The sequence below is a fragment of the Podarcis gaigeae genome (genome assembly GCF_964106915.1).
Source record: "Podarcis gaigeae genome assembly, chromosome: 17".
NCBI classification, from domain to species: domain Eukaryota; kingdom Metazoa; phylum Chordata; class Lepidosauria; order Squamata; family Lacertidae; genus Podarcis; species Podarcis gaigeae.
This window is the reverse complement of record NC_139694.1, coordinates 41,653,670-41,679,678: the sequence shown is the minus strand read 5'-3', so window position 1 is coordinate 41,679,678 and position 26,009 is coordinate 41,653,670. Positions and strand designations below refer to the sequence as shown.

Here is a 26,009-nt window from a genome sequence, read left to right as displayed (position 1 = left end):
CTTCCACTCCCGAACAGGGAACTTCACTTTCTCTTTAAAGCACTCCTGCCACCACAACCATAGCCTCTGCTGCTTCTCCAGGGAGATCATGTGTGTAAACTGATGTACCTGGGGGGGGGGTGTATGCCTCTCCGTTTAATTACCGTATTTTTCGCTCCATTGGACACAGTTTTTCCCCTCCAAAAATTGAGGGGAAATGTATGTGCGTCCTATGGAGCGAATGCAGGCTTGTGCCATAGCCGCGCGCAACCCCTCCGGCAGGGAGAGGCTGCACGGGGCTATGGCTTATTTAGCCCTGCGCAGCGTCTCCCGGCAAGGAGAGGCTGCACGGGGCTAAAGGGGAAGCCAAAACAGCGAGCGGGATCCATCCCACTCGCTGCCTCTGCTTGTTCCATAGCTGCGCGCAACCCCTCTGGCAGGGAGAGGTTGTGTGCAGCCTGTACGCTGCTCTTTGGGGCTGGGGGGAAATATTTTTTTCTTGATTTCCCCCCCTAAAAACTGGCTGTGCCCTATGGTCCGGTGCGCCCTATGGTGTGAAAAATACGGTAGTTCAGTTTTAGGAGAAACTGCACTCCAGTCTAATCCAATTTGGGACTAGAAACTGCTGCATACAGCAGATAGGGAGTTTATTGTTTTCAAAATTTCTGTTTTTAATTTTACTTTTAAGTATAAAAAGAGGTGGACAGGGGTAGCTTTGCCAGTTTTCTACCCTTTTAGCAATAAGTAGGCCCATATTTGAATGCTACACTTGAATGCTTGGCCTCTGAATGAATTTATATTTTTATTAAGATCACAAAATGGTTTTGATATGGGAAGAAGTGAGGAGCTCTGTCACTTCTCACACTAATGATTTCACAGACACTTCCAGTTAAGTATCATTAAAAATGGTTAGCCCACATTCTGCACACCACACACAAATACAGTTGCCATGCTATCCAAGGAAATAGAGGAGGAATCAAAAGGGTTTGGATGGCATACAAGTAAGTAATATTGTAGAACAATTATGTTTAAGATAACTTTTAGCTTCATGAATTCTCATAGAATGTGTCCAAAAAGCCACAGACTCTCACCTTCACTGAGCAAACACTCCTTCTTCTCTCTTATGTCAGCCACTGCTGGTTTCTCCCTAGCCTGAAACACAGCAAACAGAATTCAAGGGAGAGAAATGAGGGGCAAATCTGCCTGTTTTGGTCTCTCCCCATTTCTTATTCTTCCAGTCTTAAGTTCAATCTTCCACATTAGTTTGTGAATTTCTGTTGAAGCTTCATGAAAACTCATCTGCATGTTTGTAAAAAATTGTCCTATTATACATGTTTAGAAGCAATTTTAAGACAGCTGGAATGCTACCCAGTATTGGAAGTAGGCATGGCCACTTAAAGTCCAAATGGCTGTTTCGTGGAAGCAGCCAAAGAAACATAAACATATTCACTTGATGGGAGTGGTACAGTTATCAAGAAGGAGAAGCTGGTTTGACTGCTTTGCTTACTGCTCATGATACAAGCCCCTTATATCCCAAGCCAGATGGATGGGGTAGAAATAATAAAATTATTAATAGTAGTAGTAGTAAAAAAGGTAAAGGACCCCAGGACAGTAAAGTCCAGTCAGATTCAACTATGAGGTGTGGCTCTCATTTCTGCTTTCAGGCCAAGACAGCCAGCATTTTTCCATAGACAGCTTTCTGGGTCATGTGATCAGCATGACTAAACCACTTCTGGTGCAATGGGACACTGTGATGGAAGCTAGAGTGCACAGAAACACCATTTACCTTCTGCCAACCTTACGATTGGCAAGCCCAAGACACTTGGTGGTTTAGACCACAGTACCACCTGTGTAATAGGTACAAAACACCTGAATAGGGCTAATGGTTCCATCTCTGTGTAGGTTTTTGCTGCTCTAGAGCAACCAATAAGCTATCCAATAATCCTATCAGTGTGTGCCAAGAGTAGCTTTCACACACTTCATAACAGTTATAGTGGCAAAAGGCTAGCTCCATGTGTCATTGGAGCTCAGGTGGCAACAGCTCAGCCCATTTCAGTCTGACATCTTATGTTGCCTCATCCTACATGATGCAAGCTGACCATGCTTTTGGAAGCTACAGAGAGACATCTTCTGAAGTGCCAGTGGACACAGGCGTGCAGTTTGTGGAAAGCAAGGCTAAGGCATGAATGTGGTTCACTAGAGTAACTAGCAACCAATCTGTGAACAAATAAAACTTCCCATGTTCCTTCCACCCCCAATACAGGTTTTATTTCCAATGTACTGAACTGCTCCAGACAGAGCATCTTTCCATTCATACATTTCATCTATCAAAAGCAAGCTAAAGTCTCCATCTCCCATCCTTGCTGCTCAGCACTTCCATATTCTAGCACATTTCTGAATCAAGGCATAGAATACAACAGTCTCCATTTCCAGGTGTTCGCAAATGTTTCAAGTTCATTTGATGTTACTCTGTTTCCAAAGTTAAAGGCAGAATATAGTGACTCTCAACTCTCAGTTTCTACTATATTCACATATTGTCACTTGGACATGAACATTTCTGAAGGTCACTTATCCTGCAGTGGCTTTATAGTAGTTGAGTTCATGGTAAAGACAAAAACCTAGCCCTTACGTAAAGCTCCCAGAGACTCTTGTGCTTCTCCATCAGCTCATTAAGTAGGTGCTCAAACTCCAGTCTGAAGGCATGAAAAATAAAAACAGGACAAGATAGAACAGAGTAAAACTGTTAATGGTGAGAACGGAACTTTCCTAAAGAGAGGAACCTAAAAATTGCCTATGCTAGATCACACTAAGGGGTCATCTAGCCCAGAACTCAGTATTCAAGAAGCACCGTTCAGATGCCCTTGAAAGAAAGCTCATAAGCAGAGCAAGTAGCTATCTCCCTCTTCCCCCTCCCCACACTTGATAATCAGAATTATACTGTTCTGAATATGGAGGTTGAATATTGTTGTTGTTTTATTAATTATATTTCTTACCTGTTTTTCTCACAAAGAGACTTGAAAACTAAAACACAACCAATAAAGCCTAAAAACATATCTATATGGATAAGAGTAGTATCTGAAGAAAAGTGTGCATGCACACGAAAGCTCATACCAATAACTAACTTAGTTGGTCTCTAAGGTGCTACTGGAAGGAATGTTTTTATTTTATATGGATAAGAGACAGGTCTGATAGATCCCATACCACCAAAAGAGGTTGCAGATTCCTGAAACGCTTATAAATTAATGCCTGAAACCCTTCGAAAACCTGGGTAAAGAGGAAAGTATTTGCCTGGCCCCTACAAAAGAAAAAGATGGTGCTCTCTCAGGGAAGAGCATTTCACAAGCAGGAGGCCACCACTGAAAAGCCCAATTCTCATGTTGCAATCTAGACCTCCCGGGGAGGGGTCAGATGAAGAAGGGCCTCAGGTTACACTGATTTACGCGGGGAGAGGCAGTCCTTGAAGTCCTGAGTCACATACAGTTTTATAGGTTCAAACTACACTTTAAATTGAATCCACTCACTAGCAGCCAGTGGAACCATGCTAGAATTGGTGTTATATGTTGAGACAGTCCTGCCCCAGTAGCAACCTGGCTGCCAAATTCTGCACCAGCTGCAGTTTCTGAACCATCTTCAAAGGCAGCCTCATACGTAACACATTGCAGTAGTCCAACCTGGAGGTTGCCAGAGTGTAGACAACAGAAGTTGGGCTTTCCCTGTCATCATAGGGGTAAAAAAAAAAAAGAAGGTAAAGGACCCATGACAGTTAAGTCCAGTCACAGCAACTCTGGGGTTGCGGTGCTCATCTTGCTTTACATTCCGAGGGAGCTAGTGTTTGTCCACAGACAGTTAAGCTGCTTCTGGCGCAACGCAACACTGAAACCAGAGCAGCGCACGGAAACGCTGTTTACCTTCCCGCCGGAGCAGTACCTATTTATCTACTTGCACTTTTTGGGGTGCTTTTGAACTGCTAGGTTGGCAGGAGCTGGGACCAAGCAACGGGAGCTCACCCCATCGCGGGGATTCGAACCGCCGACCGGCAAGCCCAAGAGGCTCAGTTGAAACTGATGGAAGGCACTCTGCATCGTCCAGACCATTTGAGCCTGAAACATCAACAGCAGATCAAGAAGCACCCCAAGCCACATACCTGCTTCAGCCTCATCCAGAGACCACATCCCATCCATCCAGTCTAGGGAACCACCTACTAACAGTGCATTTGTCTTGTCTAGCTTATGCTTCAGTTTATTATCACCCAGTCCATTACTGAGGCAAGACATTGATCTAGCATAGTCATTGCCATGGCTAATAGCAATTGCTAGACTGTCCTGTATAAATTTGGCTACTCCCTTTTTATAGCTATTTAAGCTAGAGGCCATCACTACCTCTTGTAATCAATTCCATTCACTGTGTAAAAGACTGTGTCAGGATTTCACCCAGCCTATTTGGTCTGGCCTGTTAGGCCTCTTCTATCCTATTGTTTCATAATTTATTACATGCATATTCCCCATCCCAGGCCAAAACCTTCTCTCTAATCGAGTCATCACATGAACAAAGTGGTACTTTTTTATCAGTCCTAAACCTACCAGCAATACCTACCAGCCCACAAGCATTGCAACTTTATTCTACAGAAACTGAAATTTATGGCACTCTTGCTAAAATAATACATATTGCAATTAATTGAAATTGGAATAAAGCGTAACCCAAAACTCTTGTGACCAGATTCTATAATTACCTCTGGTCTCTTTGCTTTACTCTCTCTTCTTGGATCTTGGCTGTGAGTTCTTCAATTCGCTGCTTGCGCTCTAGGTTCATTTTCTGCTGCCTGATAAACAAGATAAAGCTGAGGTGTAGAACTGGGCTTACTCTTAAAAAAAATTTGATGAGCACAGTGGAACTTAAGTTCTTTTTTTAAAAATTCTTTTTATTAAGTTCTTTTTTAAAAAAACAAAAACATACAGAGTGAAGGAACAAAAACATACAAACAAACAACAAAGAAAAAGAAAAAGGACAAAGCAACCCATAAAAAAAGAAAACAAACGGAAAACAAAGCCAACATCAATTTATAACATAACATTGATTGACTTCATCCATCTCGGTTTTGGGCTATATAACCACAATACCTTTCTGCGGTATCTTTTTACAACCTCTCTCTATACATCGCAGGCTTTATGTTGCACCTACTGTGATTTTAATATTTCCTAAATTTGCTTCTATGTATGTTATGAATTTGTTCCAATCGTTAATAGATTTTACATTTTTTTGATGCCTGATTTTTTGTGTCATCTTTGCTAATTCTATATATTCGAATAACTTAATTTGCCATTCTCTAACAGTTGGGATATTAGGGGTTTTCCAATTTTGCACTAGCAGTGTCCTGGCGGCTACCGTTGCGTACTGGAACATTATTTGGTCTTCTTTCTTGATCTCCTCTCCGACCATTCCTAGGAGGAAGGTTTCGGGTTTTTTGGGGAAAGTATATTTCAATTTTTTTTTAAATTCATCATAAATAAGTCCCCAAAACCTTTTCACTTCTTCACAAGCCCACCACATGTGGTGGAAATCACCCTCTTTTGTTTTGCATTTCCAGCATGTTTTGTCCCCGGTCTTATACATTTTTTCCAATTTCACAGGGGTGATGTACCATCGGTACATCATTTTTTCCATATTTTCTCGGAGTCCAACACATGCTGTGAACTTCATATCCTTATTCCATAGTTTCACCCACCTATCATAATCTAAGTTGTATCCAAGATCTATGGCCCATTTGACCATAACTTCCTTTATCTCTTCATCCTTAGTATCCCAATCTAATAATTGATTATACATTTTGGATAAGCGTTTGGAATTACCTTCTAGTATTTCCACCTGGTATCTGGACTTTTTCTCATTCATCCCTGTTTTTTTATGTTTGTTCCATAAGGCATTAATTTGGTGAAATTGTAGCCAACCCGTTAATTTATCCTTTAAATCTTCATATGTTCTGATTTTCCATCCTTTATCTGATCTTGCCAGGAGGTCTTCATAGGTCCATCTTTGACTTTCCATGTTTAATTTTTTGATTGTTAGAATATCAATTGGTGATAACCACCAAGGGGTGTCCTTTTCTATAAATCTTTTATTTCTGTCCCATACCTTAAGCAACGCTCCTCTGATGATATGGTTAGAGAAGCCTTTGTGTACCCTCTATTTTTTGTGCCATAGATATGCATGCCAACCAAATCTGGTGTTAAATCCCTCTAAATCTAACAAATCTGTGTTTTTCAAAACGATCCATTATTTGATCCAACACAAGCACGAGGCCTCATAGTATAGTTTCAAGTTCGGGATGGCAAACCCTCCTCTATCTCTTCGATCTGTAAGTAGTTTAAATTTAATTCTTGCTCTTTTGCCCTGCCAAATAAATCTGGAAAGGGTTTTCTACCAATCTTTAAACATTGTCGTACCTCTAATCACCAGGATGTTCTGAAATAAAAACAGCAGTCTTGGAAGAATACTCATCTTAATTGCGACCATTCTTCCAGACCAGGAGAGTTTTATCCTGCTCCAGGTATCTAAGTCTTTTTTAATCTCTCTCCAAGTCCTAGTATAGTTATCTTCTACTAAATTTATGTTTTTCGTGGAGACCCAGATACCCAGATATTTCACCTTTTTCACCACCTTGATTCCTGTTTGCAACTCTAACTGGGTTCTTAAATCTTCAGCCAAGTTCTTTGTCAACATCTTGGTTTTAACTTAAGTTCTGGTTAAATATGCATAGGATCAGGCTGTCAGAATACTTACTGACACAGTTCTCACAGAACACTAAGCCAAACTATGGCTTAGCACAGATGTGCATGTGCAGGTTCCTGGAGAAATCATGGTTGCTGTACTCCTTCCCTGCCATCGTGCTACCTGGGGCTAAGCCATGGTTTGGCTTAGCACATATTTTGAACATGAGCTTGTCTCACTCAGAGCAAACCTTAGTAATATCTTGTGGCTTGTCTGGAGTGAGGCGATGGATCCTTCTGATTAGAACTGCAACTTTAAAGTTTTGATGTATTCCTCTTTCCTTTACATATATACCCTTCAGTATTTTAATTTTATTTCCTCCCAGTTTCTATTTACATCAGTAGGTTTATGAAGAATTCCAGGGGGGTGGAGGAGGGGATATAAAAGGAAAACATTAAGAAATCTGACACACAAAATAAAGATAAACCACAGAAATAAGACTGATGTCTCATTCTAACCCAGTTGAACCACAGCTCACCTCTGCATCTCTGTTTCTGTCTCTTCACAGTGCAGCTGTACAATTTGTCGTGTCCCTACAGGGAAGATGAATACTAGTGTTTAGAACTCTGGTTACTCTTTTTATGTATATTTCTATCATGACCATATATACATGTTCTCTAACTTTCAACTGACATCAATATTCTTAGTGTCCAAAGAGAAGAAAAAAATTGTGTATCTTGTTGAAAAGACTATTCTCAGCAGCAACTCGCTTTTAAATTAATGACAAGCATTATAGTTTCATAGAAGCATTTCAAGGAGTGGATGAAGGAAAGTCCAATTGGAGATTCTAATTGCTAATCCCTATATTTGACTGACACAGCTCTTTGAAGCTACTAGTTCTGCCTCAATCCTTCCTCATAGGAGAAATAAACTGAAGGAGTAGCTATGTTGAACCCAACATACTGTTATTAGTTTGTGGGTGCCAGACACCCGTAAGTCCTGAATTTACTAAGTGTTAAAATTTAATCAATGCTTGGAGAGTTAAACTGGAAGTCATACTCTTAATAGCTGGATTCAGCTACTCATGTTCAGGATATTGCATGAGAGATGGGCCTTTAACAAAGCTGGAAAACAAAGATAAAGATAGGGAGATGGGACATCAAGAAAGCAAACTCTGCGCCACCCTGGGCTCTGAGATAGTTAGCAGGGACAAAGCAGAGTTGAGTTTAGGATTGCATTTGGAGATGATGTGAGCTGGAGGAAAATGTCAGGGCTGGTTCAGCTGTAGGTAAGCACAGAGACTCTGAGACAAGCAGAAAAGTTGATTTTTTTATTCAAGGAAACAAAATACAAACAGAAACCTACGGGCAAGACTGGCCCCAGTATAGCAGTTTCCAGAACTGATGATCTCTGCCTCCTATTTCCTTTCCGCTTAAGCCTCCTCCCCGTCCACCTGATTCCCCAGTAATCTTAAACTCTGTTAGGGAGGGGGCCCTGCAACCTCTGGGCCCATTGTTGTTCTGCATGCAAGACCCTCTGTGCCCTTGGAGACAAGGGAGGAGGGGAGCTGAATACAGTAGGACCAGCCCGCTCCTAGGAATTTGTTGCAGCCTCAACCCCCACCTCCTTTCCAGCTGCCTGTCCTACATCTCTCCCAATCAAGCCTGTTGCTTGTTCAGTATCCAATGATTCTGCCTCCCCTCTTCATCCTGACTTGTCTTCAATGTCCTGCCTGAGCCTTCCTCTTCTGAGGCTTCCCTAGAGGGTTCTCCAGCTGGAGCCTCCAACCACTCCTCATGCAGCCAGTCCATGACAAAAAAATAGTTGCAGTCTGTAAGACTACAAGAATCTGGAGGGAGGCTGAGCCATGGCTGGTGATGTTTTTGATCCAAGGCTGCTGTGGTGATGGGAGAATCAAGAATCAATGCTGTAAGCCAGTGGTTTTCAACCAGTGTGCCGTGGCACCCTGGGGTGCTTTGAATGATGGTCTGGGTGCTGCAGGCAACACTGGCCTCTGTCCCTCTTTCCTTCCCTCCCTCCTCTGATGCCCTGTCATGTCTCTGCCTCCCAAAGGCTTGCACAGCTGTTTATTGCAGCAGCCCTGGCTATAAGCTCCACAGGCAAGGGGTGCCTCTGGGAGGCACCTCTCTTTGGCGTGGGGGAGGGGTGAGCAGCTCAGAGACCAGGGACGGTGTCAGCAACTGCCCAGAGGACTCCCAAGAAGAGGAGAGGGGAGAGGAGAGGAGAGGAAGCTAAGGGAGGGTCTTCCAAAAAGGGTGAGGGGCTGCTGGCTCTGTAGGTGACATAACTGGGCTCCTGAGCTCTATTGGGGTGCCACAGAAAGAATGTAGTAGGTTAAGGGAGTTGTGGACCCTGAGTAAGCACCTGGCCCCCTGGAATCTTGCACTGCTCAGAGGTTGGGGTGGCATGTAACAATAAAAAAATTAAGAAGTGTACACCAGTCACAGTTAATGTATTTCCTACCAAATAGTGTGGACATTAGCCTCCCTATCCGTTGTGGGGAAGCATCTACATCAGTCATCATTGCCTTCCTTGCAGGGAGTTCTTTGCACCACTCCTCTCTTCAGAACAGATGATGGGTGGATGTCCAGTCCTGGCATCCCATGAAATGCTGACATACGTAAGGGAATGTGTTCAGTGTAGGAGAGGCTGAGCAGGAAGAGCCAATTGTATTGTAGATTTCTGAGGGATGTTTACTGAGACCCTTTGCAGGTGCCATACAAAATACTGGCAGGCACCGTGGTACTTATGGGTAGTTCACTGATATCCCCTGATCTTCACTAATGATACCTTAGATAATATCCAATAGGTATTTATGTCATTCTTGAAGGCACATTACACACTGCAGTTAAAGTAATAGTAATACAGTTATATGGACTACCTAAGGGAAAGTTTTCATATTTACTCAGATAAAGGATATATAATCAGACCCAGTACTGAGAAAATGGACTCTGTCCCTGCAAAAAAAGCAGAGATGCTTTGGAAGTGTGCTAAAACTTGATTGTGCTGAAGACCCCCCAAAAACTCCCCTTTTTGCTGTCACCTTTCATTTCACTCCATATTTCCTCAAGGCTTGATTTCTCAGCATTTACTGCAAAAGGAAAAGAGCTCATTTAGCTGCTACCTTGTTTCTTTATTAATAACATAATCAGCCATTCACTCAAAGTTCCCAAATAATGCATACCTAGTAAAAAAAATTAACAATAAAAAGCTGTAATAAAATACTACATCCACATAGGTCATTAAAAAAAAAATCACAATGCGACATAGCCCACAAAGAGGCCTGGACTAGTTGCTCTCATTTGCTCTTTTATTTTTTCTGTTGTTTTTATGTTCAATATATGAATTTCACTTTTATCTGCTATATAAATGCTTTTTGCAATAAATAGCAGGATAAATAATTAGAATTAGAAATGTTTTAAATAAATAAAACAAACACAATGATGGACTAGATGGGCATTTGGTCTGATTTGGCAGGGCTCTTACGTTCTTAAGAACTTACCGGTAATTTTTTTATGTAGATACTTTGAAAGTGGCCTCAAATAACCAGCTATAAATCACAGCAACTACCAGACTTCTAATCTACTGCTATTCCCAACACAAGTGCCGATATTTTATTTTATTTTAAGATATTTATTAAAGTTTCAAAAATTATATAAAAACAAAACAATAATACAAACAAAACGCAAACAAAAACAAGTATAATTTCAATCCCTTATTTTCTTATAATTTACTTCCCCAACCTCCTCATACCTCCCCTTTCTGTATTCCAGTTTCTAATTATTAATTCAGCAAATCCTCTCCCTTATTTTTCATTTGATTTTTAGCCTTTCTTTCCTTTTTACTTAATCATTACAGCTGAAAACCACTTAATTTCTAAACCAACGTCATTCTAACATTCATTAATTTTGCAATGTTTCCTAAGGTAATCCTTAAATTTCTTCCAATCTTCTTCCGCCGTCTCTCTTCCCTGGTCTCGGATTCTGCCAGTCATTTCTGCCAGTCTATCACCTTCATCTGCCATTCTTCCAAGGTGGGTAGATCTTGTGTCTTCCAATACTTTGCGATGAGTATTCTTGCTGCCCAACACAAGTGTCGATAGAACAGTATAGAAAATGCTTTAGAGGAATTTTCCCCAAAATCGAGAATAAAATATAAAATATTGATAGATGCAAAAGAATGAGGTTTTTCCCTGCCGGATATGAGACTATACTATGAGGCATCCTGTCTTTGTTGTTTGAAAGAATGGGTGACATTAGAGAATTCACATATTCTAGACTTAGAAAGTCATGACAATATTTATGATTGGGACGCTTATTTATGGTATGAAAAGGTGAAAGTTCATAAGGGATTTATAAAACATATAATTAGGGGGGAAATTGTATAGAGTTTGAGATAAATATAAGAATTTATTAGAGGTAAAAACACCACTTTAGCTCTCACCGTTGGAAGCTATAGCGGTAAAGAATATGATAGAAGGGTAGACAGTTTATAGAAATTTATTAAAACAACAGGGAGAGTATAATTTTTTAAAAAATTAAGGAATTATCAGGAAAATTATCATTTGAATGAAGAATTTAAGAAAAACAGGATACGAGGGTTTGGGGAACTAATATCACAACTGGAGAGAGACCTGTTGGAATGGAATGTAAAAGTGCTATCTAAAATGTATAAAATATTATTGGAATGGGAGACAAAGGGTGAGCAAGTAAAATATTCAATGATACATTGGGCAATAGGTATTGGTCATAATATAGATATGGAAGCATGGGAACAATTGTGGAATATGGATATAAAATTTACAGCATATTTAAGAGAAAATTATATGAAAATATCGATCATATCTAACACCAAGTAAATTGGCAAAAATGTATAAATCTCAATCAAATAAGTGTTGGAAATGTAAAGACAAAGAAGATTCTTTTTATAATATATGGTGGTCTTGTAGTAAGGTTAAGGCTTACTGGGAAATGATATATAATGAAATGAAAAGGATGTTTAAAATAATGTTCGTAAAAAAAAAACCCAGAAGCTTTTCTCTTGGGAATTATAACTACCTAAACTGTATAGAAACTTATTCATGTATGCGACTACAGTGGCAAGAATGCTACTTGCCCAAAAATGAAAAGAAGAAGTTCCAGCAAAGGAAGAATGGATACAAAAACTTACGGAATATGCAGAAATGGTGAAGCTTACTGGAAGAATAAGAAATAAAGATAAAAAACTTTTTATAAAAGAATGGAAATGGTTTATTGAATATTTACAGATAAATTGTAAACAAATAGAAACATTGGCAGGATTATTGTAATAATCTGCAGTTTCATAAGAGTATATATTTTAAAAAGATGAATAAATGAGCAAATTAAGTTAATTTGGATATGCAGAAGATATTAAAAATTTAAGGAACAGCAGAAAGAGGGGGAAGGAAGTCAAGTTTTAAAATGTCAAAATGATTGTAAAATCAGTGAAATGTATAAATCTGAAAAGTATAAATAAATAGAGTGCTGCAGCAGCAGGAGCAACAACAACAATAACACACACAGGAATTTCCCCCAATAATTTCAGCTGTAGTTTGCTTTAAGCTAGAGGTTTGGTCATCCTTTTTAAAATGTATATATATCACCCCAAAACCCAGCAAAAATATAGATCTTGCACAGAATAACCTTTGACCTCTATATTCTTAGATTATGAATAGTGTTAACTAGAGTAATAGGGTGCTTTGGGCACAACCTGGGCAAAATTTCAGTAAGCTTATTCTCAACACTGGCATATCTAAAAGAATGCCTGACATCAGCTTGCCTGAAGTCTCACACACTAAAGCACACACAGCTACTAAATACAGTGGCGTAGCGTGGAGGGGTATGGGGGCCGTGGCCAAGGGTGCACAATATAGGAGGCGGAAACCAGGTGCCCCCTCGGATACCTCGCGCCCTGCCGGCAGCGGGGGCTGGAGAGCACGGAAAGTGAAAATCGATCACCCTCTGTGTGTCCCACCCACGCCTGGCGCATCATTGCAGCTCCCCCTTCCCAAGGTCAGTCCCAGGGGCAGAGAGTGGCTGCAGTGCCCGGCCTGCCCGGCCATTGTTTCTCTGTCCCCAGGCCAAGCCTGACCCGGGGGGCGGAGAGAGGCTGTGGCGCGTGAGGAAGCTCCGGCCGAGAGAGGAGAGTTGGCCCACTTCCAGGACTGGGGCAGGCGAGTGTGCCAGTGCCACCGCAGCCTCCCTCCGTGCACCGCCCCCTTTGGCCCGTGCGCTATTTACCTACACTACACTCCGCCATTGACTAAATCAGAGGCCAGCAAACATTTCCAGCAGGGGGCCAGTCCACTGTCCCTCAGACCTTGCGGGGGGGGGGGACTATATTTGGGGGGGGGAGTGAATGAATTCCTATGCCAAACAAATAACCCAGAGATGCATTTTAAATAAAAGCACACATTCTACTCATGTAAAAACATGCTGATTCCCAGACCATCCACAGGCCAGATTTAGAAGGCAATTGGGCCGGATCCAGCCCAAGTTTACCTACCCATGGACGAAATATTGCTGCTGGTGGAAGAGAAAACTAGAAACCTGTTATATATTAAATCTGGTGCCAGCAGTAGTCACCAGCATTCCCCCCCCCCCCCACAATGCATTTGAAGCAGAGCAGCATATCTAAACAGTGAAAACCTGGAACCTCAGCCACAGTACCCTTTAAATGTAATCAACCATTCTTAAATTGTGGTGGTGCTAATGCTCCAGTGGCCAGGGAAAGAATAGAATCCTGCTAGGTATAGAATGAGGCTTATTGAAATACAATACGCTGTTTTCAGTAGAGTTGTTCTCAATTCACACACCAGTGCTCCTCTGAAAAAGGGCTTTTATGTCTAGAGCAAAACTTTCAGATTAAATCTGTGTGTTGTCCATAGTCAGAAAAACAGCTACATGGTGCAACTGAATCGCAATCAAGACTTAAAATACAAATTGGAATAAGAGAAGTGCTTGAATTATTCAGGTCAAGCAGTTCAGTGAGCATTCCCTCAATGCTTCATATAGTCCATGTTTGTCACATGGTGCTAAAGTTACCTACATATTTCCAGTTCCCTTTGCAGTGTCTTGCTATGCTCATTTGCCTCAGAGAGCTCCTCACTTAATATCTTCTTGGCTGGAAAAAAACACATCCAGATATACACACTACAGAGGACTAAGAATAAGCACTAAAGAGTAAATAATGAATGGAGAACAACTAAAACCAGTGGGCTGGATCCCACTAAGGAGTCCCATCGTTAAAAGGATTTACACTTGTACAAGAGAACACCCTCCTCTGCAACTAGAGCTCAGATCCTCCCAATTGGCATCATCCTCTTTGACTCCTCAACATAATAGTCAATATAAACCAAAATAAGATAAAATTTACTATTATCATTCATTCATTATCACAATTCATTATTACAAAGTCTCCAAACCACACTAGCAGCCACTGAAGCACACACCCCACCAATCACTCACTCAAAAACTCCTTCCTTCACAAACACTTTTTCATCTCCAAAACTAGGGCCACCAAATGCAGAAGATGACAGGATTCCTGAACCTTTTGAGAGCTGAGTAGAAGAGGGAATTTAAACAGGTGTGGTTTGTCATGCAAGCACTGGTATATGCTAGGGACAGAGGAGGGCAGGGTGGCTGGAGGCCTGTATTTAATGGAGCAGGGGGTCTTACTAGGCATCAAGGAAGGAGCTGGGGGTACTGTGGTGCTTGCAACCACCACCATAACAACCCCAGGAACAGGCCCAGAAAGGTGATGGGAGTCATGCATTGAGAAACAGTATTGAGAGAGAGGCAAAAACAGAGGCTTTCAGAAATACTTAAATACTGAAACTGCTTTTGTGCCACTTAGTGGACTCTTGCTTTTTCATTTTCTCTTTGGGAGCCACACCTTAGAAAATCCTGCCTTTTCAAGTCAAAGGAGCCTGACTTGGCATCCTTTGCGCAAGGGTACACCTTGCTCTGCAAAAGATTCTGCATAACCATTGCTAACCTCTTTGCACTCTTCTTACCTTGCTGCAGTTTATTGATCCTTTTTACTAGCTCTTCAACTTTTGGCTCCAGAATTTCCACTACAAAAGGGAGAAGAAATATTACCTTTAACCAGATTCTTAACTATGCTAAATACTAACAGAATAGTGATTACTTTAAAACATCCTAATTGTATGAATTCACTATAACTATTCACCTGTATATCATCATATGATTATATTGAACAGCATGACATAGCTCACAAGCCTTGATGCTGTGTTTTATGTTTCCTCACGCAGCCTCTGTTATAACAGTTTTCTTCCTTCCCCAAAACCCCCTCCTCACAAACATTTTTCCCTCACATCTTCCACTTTTCCCTCCCCTTGCATCTTCAGGTCAAGTCCATGCTGCCTCTAGGTGGTCATGTATCCTATCGACTAGGTATAGTCCTATTTGAAGGGCTCTCCAATAAAACTTCTAAAGCGAAAGAACTAAAAAAAGGGGGAGCAGGAGGGGTCTAGAAGTTGCCAGCCAAGAGTTGTCCCTCTAACCTGGGCAACAGACTGAGCCAGGACACAGCTCATGTGTGCCCTTGCCACTATGGCAAGGTGTACCGTAATTCTATATAAAGCTTAGTAATTATTTAATAAATTGCCATTTATACATATACATTAGTGTATGAAATACATTAGTGTATGAAATTAGTGTCCTCGTTTTCGTTTTTCTTTTTGGCCATGTGTAAGTGCCAACCCTATGTCTCTCTCTCTCTCTCTCTCTCTCTCTCTCTCTCTCTCTCTTTATGGCCTCCACACCATTCACCGTTTCTTTTAATGGATTCCCCAGGTTTGTCCACCCCAACTTCTACAGTGTAATGAAGTCACTATGTACAGTATATATATTAACCACATATTTTTTATGCCCCACCAAGAAGCACAGAAGAAATGATGCAATGTGTATTTCATCTCCTGGAGGGCATGGAAACATCTGGAGGGCATGGAAACATACTACTGTATACCAGGGGTCGGCAACCTGCAGCCCATGGACCACAACAACCCACAGGTCGTTTAAACAGCCCCTGAGCTCCCCCTGAACCAAGCTGCCCGCTCAGCGAGTCCCCCGCACACTGCGCTACACCAGTGCAGTGTGGAGACTCGCTTCCACAGCCCCGGAAATCGCATCTGCACAGACGCAGATGCCGGAAATCGCATCTGCACAGATGTGATCCAGCCCACAGAGCAATCTCGGCAGGAGTGAACCGCCCCAGGCAAGGTAAACCTTGCCGACCCCTGGTACAGGCAACCCTGGCAACTGTAGCTTGTTGTGGGTGCTGGGAATTGTAGCTCTAGCAAGGGGAAAACAACAGTTCCCAGGAAAGCCATGCCTGTTAAAGAGGTATAAAAGTGCTTTAAATGTATGGTCTGGACATGACTAGATCAACAAATGTAAATCTCAATTACTACAAAGAAAAGTCAGAAATCCATCCCTTTAAAGGTGTTTCCCAGCTTTTCTGGTACTAAGAGCAGATAAAATTAACTGTTCCAGTTCCCAACAACCCTTTATACACTTTGCTGTTATCATCTGCATGCTCCGTTCTCTACTTGGATGCTTAGTTCCTGGTTATTTTCTTCTAATCATTTGGTGTATAGATTCAAAATACCATTCTGCATTTGTTTCACAAGTGACAGAATCTCTTCCATTTTCGTTGCAAAGTCCCAGGGATCTGGAGAGAGAACAAAAGCAAAAACAGAATTGTCTAGATGTTGCCATAACTCAGCATCCACCATATAAGGTCAGTCACAAAAGAAGATGTTAAGTCAGCCACGTGAAAACCCAGGGGCCACTGAGGCCTTCTGCAGCTTCCTTTGTAAATGTAAAGAGACCCCTGACAGTTAAGTCCAGTTGTGAACGACGCTCATCTCGCTTTACTAGCCGAGGGAGCTGGCGTTTGTCTGCAGACAGTTTTTCTGGGTCATGTGGCCAGCATGACTAAGCCACTTCTGGCAAACCAGAGCAGCGCACAGAAACGCCATTTACCTTCCCGCCGGAGGGGTACCTATTTATCTACTTGCACTTGATGTGCTTTTGAACTGCTAGGTAGGCAGGAGCCAGGACCGAACAACGGGAGCTCACCCCGTCACGGGGATTCGAACTGCTGACCTTCCGATCGGCAAGCCCTAGGCTCTGTGGTTTAGACCACATCACCAGCCACATCCCTTTAGCTTGCTTTTTATGGAACAGTTATTCTCTCATCCTCAATTCTACATCTGAAAAGGGAACAGCAGTGATCTTTTTTCACATGGTTATTAAGAGGAAAACAAGACTATACAGCATTTTGCACATGGAAAGGGTGATAGAAATTCTAATAACAAGTTTTCAAATTTACTAGAATGCCAAGATTCTCAGCAACTGAGCTCTTCAGACAGGCTTTCTTTCATAGCAAGATAAATGAATCGTTACTGCAGATATCCACTTGTTAGGGTTTTAGTCTTGGTTTTAAAATATTTGGTTTCATGTTTTTAAATGTTTTAAATTATTTTATGTGCAAATCACCTTGAGACAGTAGTTTAGAAGGCAATTAATAAATCAATTGTAAAACAACAACAAATGTAGATGTGAAACACCTGCCAAGGTTAGACAGGTGGGATACGAGAGAACTGCCCAAACGGTGGAACTCCCTCCTGAGATTTCATAGAATCATAGAATCATAGAGTTGGAAGAGACCACAAGGGCCATCGAGTCCAACCCCTGCCAAGCAGGAAACACCATCAGAGCACTCCTGACATGGTTGTCAAGCCTCTGCTTAAAGACCTCCAAAGAAGGAGACTCCACCACACTCCTTGGCAGCAAATTCCACTGTCGGAACAGCTCTTACTGTCAGGAAGTTCTTCCTAATGTTTAGGTGGAATCTTATTTCTTGTAGTTTGGATCCATTGCTCCGTGTCCGCTTCTCTGGAGCAGCAGAAAACAACCTTTCTCCCTCCTCTATGTGACATCCTCTTATATATTTGAACATGGCTATCATATCACCCCTTAACCTCCTCTTCTCCAGGCTAAACATGCCCAGCTCCCTTAGCCGTTCCTCATAGGGCATCGTTTCCAGGCCTTTGACCATTTTGGTTGCCCTCCTCTGGACACGTTCCAGTTTGTCAGTGTCCTTCTTGAACTGTGGTGCCCAGAACTAGACACAGTACTCCAGGTGAGGTCTGACCAGAGTAGAATACAGTGGCACTATTACTTCCCTTGATCTAGATGCTATACTCCTACTGATGCAGCCCAGAATTGCATTGGCTTTTTTAGCTGCCGCGTCACACTGTTGGCGCATGTCAAGTTTGTGGTCAACCAAGACTCCTAGATCCTTTTCACATGTACTGCTCTCAAGCCAGGTGTCCCCCATCTTGTATTTGTGCCTCTCATTTGTTTTGCCCAAGTGCAATACTTTACATTTCTCCCTGTTAAAATTCATCTTGTTTGTTTTGGCCCAGTTCTCTAATCTGTCAAGGTCGTTTTGAAGTGTGATCCTGTCCTCTGGGGTGTTAGCCACCCCTCCCAGTTTGGTGTCATCTGCAAATTTGATCAGGATGCCCTTGAGTCCATCATCCAAGTCGTTGATAAAGATGTTGAATAAGACCGGGCCCAAGACAGAGCCCTGTGGCACCCCACTAGTCACTCTTCTCCAGGATGAAGAGGAACCATTGATGAGCACCCTTTGGGTTCACCTGTCATGGTTCTCTTCCAGATGTTAAGTGAAGTATATCCTTCTCACTTGGGCTTTTAAATATATTTAGGATTCCGCCAATCTTTACAGATTTTTTGATGGCTAATCTCTTGTTTTTCTGCTTTTATTATTTCATAAATAAATAATTTTGTTTTAAAAGGAGCATACATTATGGGTTAGGCAGCAATCCTGTACTCCCTCACTGAAAAATAAGCCTTCCTAATTCAAAGAAAGCTACTTCTGCATCCATTGCACCACTAGAAGACAGGATGTATATTCCTTGGTAAGATATATATTCATAAGAGCTGGATTATCAACTCCATATCCTTCCAAGACTGTTTAGCTGCTATCTGTACAGATCTAGCTGCTGTGTCCTGCAGGTGGGAACATATAGCTGACAAGTTTATGTTTAGCTCGCAGGTTACAGTGGGTGGAATTCAACAAAGGCTTACTCTGAGTAGACTCACTGAAATTAATAATCATTTCTTAGTTAGGTCAATTAATTTCAATGAGTCTACTCAGAGTCAGCCTTTGCTGAAAACCACTCAGTCTATTTTCCTTGGAAACTGACAAGGAAAGGTTGAACACTGTGCTGCTTCTCCCTTCAAAAAGCATCCCGAGCCTAAGCTGTTTTTTCTTCACAAAAAAATATGCTATTCATAGTTGAAGAGATACTTTTCCATGGGCTGTGTAAAGATAATGAGAAAGTATGTTGCTGGTCTGTATTCCACCCTGTTTTGTTCTTATTCTTCTATATTTTTTGTTATGCTTTCTTTCTTTTTTAAGTGTGCTGTTTGTACTTCACATTTGAGGGGAACCTGCCCTTTATCTCTTAGCTGATGGCCTTTCTGGCCATGTTTTGCACCCATTTTTCTTGCTTTTAATACATAAAACATGTTTGGAAGACTCCACATAAAGTTTTATGGATGCAGAGCAAAATCTTAAGGATTCAGAGGGCAATTTCCCAGAGCTCAGGAGGGAAATGATGGTTGTTTATTTCCATGTGTTAACCAGCTTCTCATTGCCCAACACTAAGCCTAAGCTTTTCCTTTCCCCCTTTTTCTTATTTAAGGATAACTCACTTGTGGAGAGAAAAATATGAAGGTTTGATAGAGCTGCTGAGCTTTGTAAGGGAAATGTGACCATTTAGCTCTGGCATACCCAACATGGTTTTCAGCGCCTGCTAAAATCAATCCTGTTTCGACAGGCCTACGTGGATACTTAGAAAGCTGAGGTAATTTTAAACTGCTTTCGTATTTCAACTCTTGTATGTTTTAAAGTAGGGTTGTAAATTTATTCTGATTATATTGGCTTATCTTTTTGTAAACCGTTTTGAGGGTTTGTTTCTTTTTTTACAATCAAGTGGTAAACAAACAAAGTGTCCCTGTGATCCTGGCAGCCTCCTCCGTCCCTCAGCCGGCTTGGTACCTGTCAAGGCCCTCTCCCCATTTTAATGTTTTTCAATGGAGGGGCTTTTGGGGTGGGGGCTGTTTTATGGAAGGGGTGGCCAGGCCAGTTATTCTTGAGCGCATTTTGGTCTTGCTGCCCATCCTTTCCTCCCTCCTGTTTCTTCTCACAGGTGACTCTGAGATCTCCTTGCCTTCCCTCTCCCCTCCATGTTCAAGCTAGCAAAGTATTTGGGAGTGCTGGGTTCTCCTTCACAGCCGCCTCTCTCACCTGGATTGTTTCCCTCCATCGCGGTTCCCTCGTTCCTCTTGCAGCAGCCGCTGCTTCCAGCCTGGTCTGGCGCTCCAGAACCTTGGACTTGGCCCGCCCTTTCTCAACTGCCCCTTTTGCTTCTCCCTGTTCTTCAGAAACAGCCAGCCTCAGGGGTCCCACCCCAAAGGAAAGCAAACTTTTGGGTTCACAGCAACCATGACTCTGCAACCCCAGCAAGAACCAGGCCCAAATATACACTTCTCAAGAAATGGGCTTCAAACATGTGCATGACAAGGAGAGGAGGAACTGTGACTCTGGTCCCAGGTCTCCAGGGGTCTATTAGGCTCCTTCAATGTCACCTTCCCACACAGCCCGGCTATTCTCAACCGCTCAGCTCATTCTTCAGGGGTATGAGAGCCCGCCAATGTGAAATACCGTGATCTGGCTGGCAGGATTTGAACAGGCCACCCTCCCATCCACCAACCTTTCTAAAGTGTACAGAATCAGTGAACAGGTGGCAAAAGGAAGGAGTTGGCCACCTGCAATAGTGCTAAAGACATCGTTGCCTCATTACACAGCTGAAGAAACCACCGTGAAACAGAGATCTGAGCAGGTCAGAGTCAACTATTTAAACAGTTGTTTATTTCTGGATCTTTCCTAATAGGTTTTATTGGATTTGCTGGTTTTGTAACTGGATTTGTAATGGCTTTTAGTCAAACACAATAAATGATTCATTGAAAAAGAACTATGGAACCAACCCTAACCCCTCTTACTAGGTGGAACCCCTGTTGAGTTCAGTCGGACTTGCTTCTGAAGAAACATAGCTGAAATTGTGCCGTAAGTTATTCTAGTTTACCTCTCTATCCCTACTCAAAGCCAGTTTGAATTTTAAAATGTATTGCACTGCTTCCAGAAGACACAGATGTCCAGACTTTAACAGGCCTCTAGGCAGACAGAGCTCTACACCTGAAGGGCAGCCACCACAAAAAACCCCTCATTGTGCCCAGACCTGATTTGGAGCACAGGTGATGTATCTGAACTCAAAGGGGAATGCTTCTTAAAGGCCACGGTGGAGCATTAGGCTGAAGATATGGCACAAACTGTTTATTATTATTTATGCCATTGTGGATAGCCACTGGCTCCTTGAACTGAGCTTGCCAAATAACAAGCTGACGGAGCAGACACTGGATCCCTAACAGCAGCCTCTTTCCCATTTTAGAATAATAATAAGAATTATAATTTATTATTTATACCCTGCCCATCTGGCTGGGTTTTCCCAACCACTCTGGGCTGCTCCCAACAGAATATTGAAAACACGATAAAACATCAAACATTAAAAACTTCCCTAAACAGGGCTGCTTTCAGATGTCTTCTAAAAGTCAGCTGGTTGTTTATTTCCTTGACATCTGATGGGAGAGCATCCCACAGGGCGGGCGCCACCACCGAGGAGGCCCTCTGCCTGGTTCCTTGTAGCTTCACTTCTCGCAGTGAGGGAACCATCAGAAGGCCCTCAGAGATGGACCTCAAAGTCCAGGGTGGATGAGGGGAGTGGAGACGCTCTTTCAGGTATAATAATAATAGTAGAAGTAATAATAATAATAATAATTATAATAATTTTTAATTTATACCCCGCCCTCCCCAGCTAAGGCCGGGCTCAAGGCGGCTAACAAGCAATAATAAAAACAAGTTGAATGAATACAACTTAAAAACAAGATTAAAATACAACATTAAAATATTGAAACATAAAAATATTAAAATGTAGCCTCATTGCAGGAGGAGAAAGGAAAAGAAAAAAGAAAGAGGGGGAGAGAATCAAATTGGCTCCAAGCCAAAGGCCAGGCGGAACCACTCTGTCTTACAGGCCCTGCAGAAAGAAATCAGATCCTACAGGGCCCTGGTCTCATGAGGCAGAGTGTTCCACCAGGCCGGAGCCAGAGTTGAAAAGGCCCTGGCTCTGGTTGAAGCTAATCTAACTTTCTTAGGGCCCAGGACCACTAGGGTGTTGCTATTTATGGACCTTGAGGCTCTCCATGGGGCATACCGGGAGAGACGGTCCCGTAGGTACGAGGTACGAGGGTCCTAGGCCATGAAGGGCTTTAAAGGTCAAAAGCAGCACCTTATATCTGACCCTGTACTCCACCGGGAGCCAGTGCAGCTGGAAAAGCACTGGGTGAATATGCTCCCATGGCAGAGACCCCGTGAGGAGCCTCGCTGCAGCATTCTGGGCCAAACTTATTCAGGGACAGCCCTATTGAGGCCATGCTTTCCATGAAGTCCTGAGCGGTTCCTTGTAAGGTCGTGTTGGCATGGATGTTAAAATCCCCTAGGACAACCAAACTAGGTGTCTCCAGGAGAACATCCACCACGACCAAAAGCAGCTCTGGCAGGGAATCCTTTGTGCAGCGGGGAGGTTGGTACACCAAAAGGAATCCTGTACTGCCCCTATTGCCCAACTTCCAGAACATGCACTCAGAGAACTGGGTCTTCCCATTAGGACGCCTGGTGCAAGCTAATGGCTGCATGCCCCCTCCCCCCTGCATCCCCCCTCACCACCCACATGACCTGGGTTGCTGTGCATAAGAGAAACCTGGTGGACAAGCAGTAGCAAGAACAGGACCATACGCCTCGTCCAACCAAGTCTCTGTTACACATGCCAGGTCAGTCCTCCATCCACGATCATGGATGGCAGTGGCCTTATGAATCATTGACCTAGTATTGCACAGCAGCACCTTACGGTTATGTGGGTCTCCCTTGTTGATTCCAGTATCCTTCCAGTCAAGACCAGAAACCAAGGCAGGGATAGTCTTCAAACAATGACTAAACCTGCCTCCATGGAAATGACATGGTCTGGTCTTAGCGTAACTCCTCCGCCTACCCGTGATCACTGAGATGGGATGTCCCCTGTGGAAACTGCCCAAGCCATTCTGTTGGCTGGGGCCCACTCCCAAGCAGCCCTGACCCTCTCCCCTTCAGAACAAAATGCAACTATACAATAAACCAGTAAGACCAGGGGTCAGCAACCCCAGGGGTCACAAACAGCCCATAGGCGAGTCCCATGCACTGCGCTAAACCAGTGAGGTGAGGGGACTCAATTCTGTGGCACCGGAAATCATGTCTGCGTACACAAAGATGCTGGAAATCGCGTGCGCGCGATCCGGCCCATGGAGGGATCTCTGCTGGAGTGAACCAGCCCAGGTGAGGTAAACCTTGCCGACCCGAGTAAGACAGTAGAAACTAATTTTTAAAAAAACATTTATACTAAAATAAACTAATCCCCAGCCCCAACTAAACGTTTATCCCATCCCCAACAGAGTAAAAAAGCAACAACAAAACATTTAAAATGCCACAGATTAAAAACTATTTTAAAACATTTAAAAGCATTTTTAACATTTGCCCCAACCGGAGTTTGTTCCAGTGAGTCTGGACTCACAGCAGGGCAATGTCCCTCCGTCCTCCCAGGAGTCTCTTATGTTGAGCAGGGTGAGTCTGGTCCCTGTCCCGTAGGCCAGATGGAAAGGGCCTTGCAGGGAACAGGTCTTCCTTCCAACACTCATGGCAGCAGCGATGTCCCAGTGGGCTGAAGCTCTGAAGTCTTCAGACGCTCAGGAAAGGCAACACTACATAAAGCACATTTTTAGTTAGGCTAGCCTTGAAGCTCTGAAGTCATGAATGACATTCAGTAGATCTGCACCTGTCAGACCAAGTCACAGCTTCAGCAAGAGGGCCTGGTGGAAAGCACCACCACAGATACCTGGATGGATCCATGATCACTCTGGGACAAAAAGTCTAAGAGACTAAAATGGGCCATATTCTATCGGAATTGGAGGTCAGGGCCCTTTCAAGTCACAACGCCTGCCAATATGATTACTTTAGTCTTGTCTGGATTTAGTTATGATTGGCCTGTCTTTCTCTAATCCCCAAAATAAAGTTAGGTAAGTTACAAGGTAGTACAGTATTCCTTTTGTGAAGACCAAGACACAATTGGATTCTTTTCAGGATTATCCTGTTGAACCTCTATGGAACAGGCTCTGTGACAAAGGAAAATGAGTACTAAGGACACTTCTATTACCTTTGTATTGTACATATTGAGGGAGAGAATCATTTTTTTAAAAAAATGTACAACCCTAGTTTGACTCAGCCATTTGAATTTTATATTCAAGGCAAATCAAGGATGCAAGCTTCTTAAAGCAGACACCAAGGTGTATTAAGAGAATTTCTAAGAGCAGGAGCATCTCCACACTGCAGGAAGTCAGCCATGCAGACAGAGATTACACAGTGGTTTGACTGCATGGACCGCCATAAACTGAAGTGCATCACACATCTGAGCTACCAAGATTAGAACTGCAGCAACAATGTAAGGCTGTTGTCCCTCAAAATATTTTAAAAGAGCTACAGTCCACACAGCTCTCTGCACATAGGCCAGAACATTCGGCCCTCCAAATGTTGCTGAACTACAATTCCCAGCAGCCCTAGTAAGCATGGCCAATGGCCAGGGAAGATGGGAGTTGTAGTACAGCAACATCTGGAGAGCCAAAGGTTCCCCACACATTGCATAGGTCTACTGATATGGCCAACGGGGCATCTGAAAGTTTCTCAGACAATCTGAAGAAATGGGAGCAAGAAACTGAATTGCTCTTATCCAACGAAGCCATATAGATGTGTTACATGGAATACAAACTTTTTTTACTAAGTCTGCTGTCTGTCTGTGCTGTCAATACTGAGCCATAGGTTTCTTAGGTTTTTCTTGGGAGAAGAGCCATAGCTCCATTTCTAGGTTTGTGAAAAACTCATGTTGGGGATCTACACTGCAGCTCAAGCTTGCCCAGTGCAGATTCACATGCTGGTAATGGTTTTATACCTGATCATCCATACAAAATTACTGCAACGTAAGTGAACTGAATGTTTGCATAGCAATCAGCAATCCCATGCAAAAAATACCATCCCTTGTTAGCTGTGATCTTCTCATTGACAATTTTTAAATAGAAATATAGACTCCTGAAATAATAGCCATGTAAAAGCTAATAAAATTAAAATCTCACAGAGAAGTGCCTATTATAACTCTATACACAACCAACTTAAACACAATCATATTTTTGTGCTTGGCAGAATAGACAAAGGCAGATGCTGGAAAATCATAGTACATCAAGGAAAACCAGCTGAATGAACATGTGGCAGCTACATCTATATTTTCAATGCTGAATTCTAACACTTTTTGTGATTTTCTTGTAAGTTTTTCACCTCACTTCAAAGCAATGCCAGTTGAAGTAAGCAAATACAATGTTTAGAGTTGCATCCACACAATTTCTCAAAAATTCTTTTGATAACAGGTGCTCCAAGTCAGCTGCAGTTCAGTACTAACCTGAGATAAACTCAGCATGGACAAGACTTGTAAACACTCCCTCACTTGATTGCCTGTGGCATCCAAGGATCTCTGCCAGGTGACCAGGCAGGAAAACTCTAGAAAAGCTGGTTCTTTTAGGCAACAAATCACTGAGTTATGTGCAGGCAGGCAAACTAGTAGAACAAAAAAAATGTTGCAACCCTTTTGGGACTTGCTTGAAGGGTTCCAATGAAGGCAATTAGTTCTGATTATTTGCATAGCTTAAACAGATTATCCTAAGTAGGCCAGCAGATTTTTTTAAAACCCCTTTTTAGTAAAAGCGCTTCTGCAAACTGCAGATACAGGGTTCTCCTCTGTGTGAGAGAAGGAGAACAGTACTTCTAAGTTTATGCCTAGTGAGACACATGTCTTTACAGAACTGCTAGCTTCCTCAGATGCCAACCTATGCAGATTTAAATCAATGAATTAATTACAACAGCCCTGCTATTTGCAAGGCTGATGCAGAGAATCCCTGGAAACCAAAGAGTGCAATTGATCCTGACCAGCTAAAACAGAAGATATTTTGCTAAACATGGTGGCAGATGGAGAAAGAAAC

The 26,009-nt window shown here is 42.5% G+C and overlaps 2 protein-coding genes across 8 annotated transcripts in view; one reads left to right on the top strand and one right to left on the bottom strand.

Moving 5' to 3' along the window:
• Nucleotides 1-20,226, bottom strand: part of LOC310835055 (synaptonemal complex central element protein 1-like) — a 30,406-nt gene extending 10,180 nt beyond the window's left edge. For 3 of the 6 annotated variants that reach the window (XM_083719746.1, XM_083719748.1, XM_083719744.1), the window contains exons 1-9: nt 20,092-20,226; nt 16,357-16,419; nt 14,741-14,800; nt 13,774-13,848; nt 9,749-9,796; nt 7,223-7,277; nt 4,709-4,798; nt 2,609-2,672; nt 1,071-1,131 (exon numbers count right to left, since the gene is read on the bottom strand). In XM_083719746.1, the coding sequence (XP_083575872.1) occupies nt 1,071-1,131; nt 2,609-2,672; nt 4,709-4,798; nt 7,223-7,277; nt 9,749-9,796; nt 13,774-13,848; nt 14,741-14,800; nt 16,357-16,419; nt 20,092-20,110 (535 nt within the window). In that variant the 5' untranslated portion in view covers nt 20,111-20,226. The remainder of the gene's footprint in view (nt 1-1,070; nt 1,132-2,608; nt 2,673-4,708; nt 4,799-7,222; nt 7,278-9,748; nt 9,797-13,773; nt 13,849-14,740; nt 14,801-16,356; nt 16,420-20,091) is intronic. The other 3 variants (XM_083719747.1, XM_083719745.1, XM_083719749.1) reach the window with 3 other exon arrangements.
• A 320-nt stretch (nt 20,227-20,546) lies between these two features.
• PTPN18 (protein tyrosine phosphatase non-receptor type 18) overlaps nt 20,547-26,009 on the top strand; it is an 86,212-nt gene continuing 80,749 nt past the window's right edge. The window contains exons 1-2 of one of the 2 annotated variants that reach the window (XM_083718946.1): nt 20,552-20,686; nt 20,850-20,910. The gene's annotated coding sequence lies outside the window, so the exon portion shown is untranslated. Of the gene's footprint in view, nt 20,687-20,849; nt 20,911-26,009 lie in introns of both variants that reach the window. The other variant, XM_083718945.1, reaches the window with a different exon arrangement.